Here is a 3,477-nt window from a genome sequence, read left to right as displayed (position 1 = left end):
GCTTTCAAACAGCTGATGAAGGGCAATGTGATGTTCTATGAGGAGGACCTGATTGAGAGCAGCATAGACGTCACTGATGCCTCAGTGTATTCTGGGATTTACACTGAGATATTTAAGGAGGAATCTGTGATTCGTCAAAGAAAAGTCTACAGCTTCATTCATATGAGCATTCAGGAGTTTCTCGCTGCTTTTTATGCATTTTACCATTATGTAATGAAACATACTGATACATTGCAGTTTTGCGATGTGGTACATCATCTGCATAGAGATGCAGTAGATAAAGCCCTTGAGAGTGAGAATGGACACCTGGATCTGTTCCTGCGGTTCCTGCTGGGTGTCTCACTGGAGTCCAATCAGAGACTCTTACAGGATCTACTGACACAGACAGAGAACAGCTCAGAGAGCATCAGGAGAACCACACAGTACATTAAAGAGAAGATTAAAGATGGACATGGACTCTCCACTGAAAGATCAATCAATCTGTTCCTCTGTCTGCTGGAAGTGAAAGATCAGACTCTGTTCAGAGAGATTCAGGAGTTTGTGAAATCAGACAAACACTCAGAGAAGAAACTCTCTCCTGCTCACTGCTCAACAATCGCCTACATGCTTCAGATGTTAGAGGAGGGGCTGGATGAGCTGAACCTCAAGAAATACAACACATCAGATGAGGGGAGAAGAAGACTGATACCAGCTGTGAGCAACTGCACAAAAGCCCTGTGAGTGTTTAGTCATAATCAATTCATTTGAATTTACAATAATTAAGCTGACATTATTGAAATACAAGGTTAATAATTTAATTATCATGTTTCACTCTCTTCCAGTTTTGCTGACTGTAATCTCATTGCTCAGGATTGTGAAATTGTGTCATCAGCTCTACAATCCTCAAACTCTGTCCTGAGAGAGCTGGATCTGAGTAACAATGACCTGCAGGATTCAGGAGTGAAGCTGCTCTCTGAAGGACTGAAGAGTCCAAACTGTCAGCTGCAGATACTGAGGTAATAAAAACACATAAAGGGTGATGTACAGCCAGTCGGTCATAATGTTGATTTGTGTCTGACTTAGGGCTGCACGATAAATCAAAATGAAATCGCAATCGCGATTAAGCAAAAGTTGCGATTGTCATGCACATCTTGTCAGTGAAGCACTTTTCTGTGATCAGTAGTAAATCTCCATCCAAAGGGCTCTGGCCTTCGCAGAAGAAATTCAGGAAATCCCTATCCACCTTATTTTGCAACAAGGAAGTAAATACGATGACGTATTTCCTTATAATATGTTAAACTTACGTTTCACTAGCCAGGAAAGGTAAGGAGCATAGGAGCGATATGGTGGGAGGGAGTGTTTTTTTTTATCTCGTTAAATGTTTTCCCCTTTCTCAAATCGAGCTGATCTCAGATCCCTGTCTGTGTGACGTCACACAGACAGGCCCCTCCCACGATAGTTTGATTGACAGTAGCGTTTCAGCACAGACTGGACTGGTGTCTTATCTTAGACCCGCCCTGAGTGAGCTGTCATCTGTCTGCCATTGTTACACCGCCGGAGCAGATGTAGACAATAATGACTCCTAAGCGATTGAGGTGTTCTGTTGTTGGATGTAATAATGAACATAGCAGTCATCATTTACTCCCGACATCTGAGCCACTGAAGACGCAGTGGATTACATTGTTTCTGAAGGGAATGTGCCCCCGATCTACATGTCTATGTTCGCGCAAATCATTCATGATCCAGCCTCATGTACAGAAGAAGTGAGTATAATGTTTTGTAATGAATCTTTGCAAATCGTCTTTCCTAAGTTTCACGATGAATGCGGCTAAAGTAAACAGTCTCTCTGAGCGCAGCTCGGAAGAGAGGGGCGGGGTCAGCAGAGCTCATTACCATTTAAAGGAAAATGCTACAAAGTCAGCTTGATCTGAAAAGAGCTATTTTTTTACACTACCATTGACAAATTTGAACCAAACTATGTTACAGACTTTTCATTAAAACGCTAAAGAATCATATCAACTTGTGGAAAATGGGCATCCTATGACCCCTTTAATTATTTAATTTTGTTGTTTGGAGTAGACGGGTCTTGTGGAATTATAAAATTAAGAATGGCAAGGGCTAAGGGACCTTCACTGTGGAACTGTGTTGACTTGTGTAACATTATTTTATCCCCTGAGGCATAAGTGTGGTCTGTCGATGTCTGGACCTCCCACTGAGTGCAGGCATCACTGTACTGAAGGGGCAGCTGCAATGGCTCTGTTTGTGCGGTCTCATGGTCTCATGCTCATCATCTGCAAAACATAACACTGAAGTCAGTCTGATGCTCAGGAGAAACTGATCAATTCTCCACCCCCTATTTACAAAAAGTATTACAAAAAAGTAGCAAATGTACTTTGTGGCACCATGGTGTTCCAGTCGCAGTACAATGGTATTTTTATTCAATACAATCACAGTACCTGGCTTTAAGGGATCGTTCACTCAAAAATTAACATTTATCATTTACTCAACCTCGAGTTGTTCTAAATCAGATGTTGATGTTTTATTGATTAAAATGATGCCACCATCATGGAGATCAGTGTTTGCTTTAGTTGGGTTTTTGACCCTTGACTTCTGGCATGAGAAAGTCATCATGAGCTGGCCTGATTAGAATGAAGATAATGTTCTTTTTCTGTTTAGGCTTTGTACAATCAGTCCTGTGAAACTACAGCATGCAAATAAAGTGCTGCTCTAATTGTATTTTAAATCTATGCAATACTTATGCCAGTACTAATTAGACACACACAGACATCAAGAACCAGCATATGAATCTCAACAATGGTGACAATCAACAAAATGTTTAATGCTGCAATGAATGCTGGGTAACACCATAGTAAAAACTCCCATCATGCACTGCAGTATGAATGATTATTGTCACCACTGTTGAGTCAAGTCAAGTCACCTTTATTTATATAGCGCTTTTAACAATGCAGATTGTGTCAAAGCAACTGAACAGCATTAATTAGGAAAATAGTGTGTCAATAATGCAAAAATGACAATAGTAAACACTAATTTTTCAGTTAAAGGCAGTTCATCATTGAATTCAGTGATGTCATCATCCAGCTCAGTTCAGTTTAAATAGTATCTGTGCAATCAAGTCAACGATATCGCTGGAAATGAAGTGTCCCCAACTAAGCAAGCCAGAGGCGACAGCGGCAAGGAACCAAAACTCCATCGGTGACAGAATGCAGAAAAAACCTTGGGAGAAACCAGGCTCAGTCGGGGGGCCAGTTCTCCTCTGACCAGACAAAACCAGCAGTTCAATTTCAGGCTAGCAAAGTCACATTGTGCAGAGGAATCATCTGGTTCCTGTGGTCTTGTCCCGGTGGTCGTCTGAGACAAGGTCTTTACAGGGGATCTGTATCTGGGGTTCATCTAGTTGTCCTGGTCTCCGCTGTTTTTCAGGGCTGTAGAGGTTCTCTCTAGGTGCTGATCCACCATCTGGTCTGAATATGTACTGGA

The 3,477-nt window shown here is 41.6% G+C and overlaps 2 protein-coding genes across 2 annotated transcripts in view; both read left to right on the top strand.

Annotated features, from left to right (window-relative positions):
* The window catches only part of LOC107574588 (NACHT, LRR and PYD domains-containing protein 12-like), a 2,111-nt gene extending 1,112 nt beyond the window's left edge, over positions 1 to 999 (top strand). Inside the window, exons 2-3 of the mRNA XM_016261034.1 lie at positions 13 to 716; positions 822 to 999. Of these exons, the coding sequence (XP_016116520.1) occupies positions 13 to 716; positions 822 to 999 (882 nt within the window). The remainder of the gene's footprint in view (positions 1 to 12; positions 717 to 821) is intronic.
* Positions 1,000 to 2,382: 1,383 nt separating this feature from the next.
* Positions 2,383 to 3,477, top strand: part of LOC107574587 (stonustoxin subunit beta-like) — a 13,371-nt gene continuing 12,276 nt past the window's right edge. Inside the window, exon 1 of the mRNA XM_016261033.1 lies at positions 2,383 to 2,407. Coding sequence (XP_016116519.1) covers positions 2,383 to 2,407 — 25 coding nt within the window. The remainder of the gene's footprint in view (positions 2,408 to 3,477) is intronic.

This window comes from Sinocyclocheilus grahami, unplaced genomic scaffold (genome assembly GCF_001515645.1).
Source record: "Sinocyclocheilus grahami isolate Dianchi unplaced genomic scaffold, SAMN03320097.WGS_v1.1 scaffold2279.1, whole genome shotgun sequence".
NCBI classification, from domain to species: Eukaryota; Metazoa; Chordata; class Actinopteri; order Cypriniformes; family Cyprinidae; genus Sinocyclocheilus; species Sinocyclocheilus grahami.
The sequence above is the reverse complement of the archived record's forward strand: the minus strand, read 5'-3'. Positions and strand labels throughout refer to the sequence as shown.